General features: G+C 28.9%; 1 protein-coding gene across 1 annotated transcript in view; it reads left to right on the top strand.

Annotated features, from left to right (window-relative positions):
* Positions 1–398, top strand: part of LOC108684767 (aminopeptidase N-like) — a 9,477-nt gene that overhangs the window by 5,214 nt on the left and 3,865 nt on the right. Inside the window, exon 8 of the mRNA XM_018189236.1 lies at positions 54–244. Coding sequence (XP_018044725.1) covers positions 54–244 — 191 coding nt within the window. The remainder of the gene's footprint in view (positions 1–53; positions 245–398) is intronic.

Genomic DNA, 398 nt, shown 5'->3' on the forward strand with positions numbered 1-398 from the left:
GTTATGACACAAATGATAAGGTTTATATAATTAGTTTACTTAATAATTTTTAGGAAAAGATGCGTAGAATTTTGCCTATCCTTTTTAAGAAAATAGGATATCAAGAAATTCCTGATGAGAATGATTTTACTAAATGTTTAAGACAAGAAATTGCAAAGTGGGCATGTGTGCTTGGTGACTCCGATTGCAGAATTATTGCCACATCTAGATTGGAATGGCATTTTACCAATCCTGAAAAACACAAGTACATATATTGTTTGATTTATGCTTCAGTCTTAACTGTAAAATCTTAAAATTTAGCCAATAGAACTATCAATCTCAATTGAAATCTGTATTCTATTGGTTGATTTTAGAGTTAAGACCGAAGCATAAATCAGGCATATATATATATATATATA

This window comes from Atta colombica, unplaced genomic scaffold (genome assembly GCF_001594045.1).
Source record: "Atta colombica isolate Treedump-2 unplaced genomic scaffold, Acol1.0 scaffold140, whole genome shotgun sequence".
Classification (NCBI taxonomy): domain Eukaryota; kingdom Metazoa; phylum Arthropoda; class Insecta; order Hymenoptera; family Formicidae; genus Atta; species Atta colombica.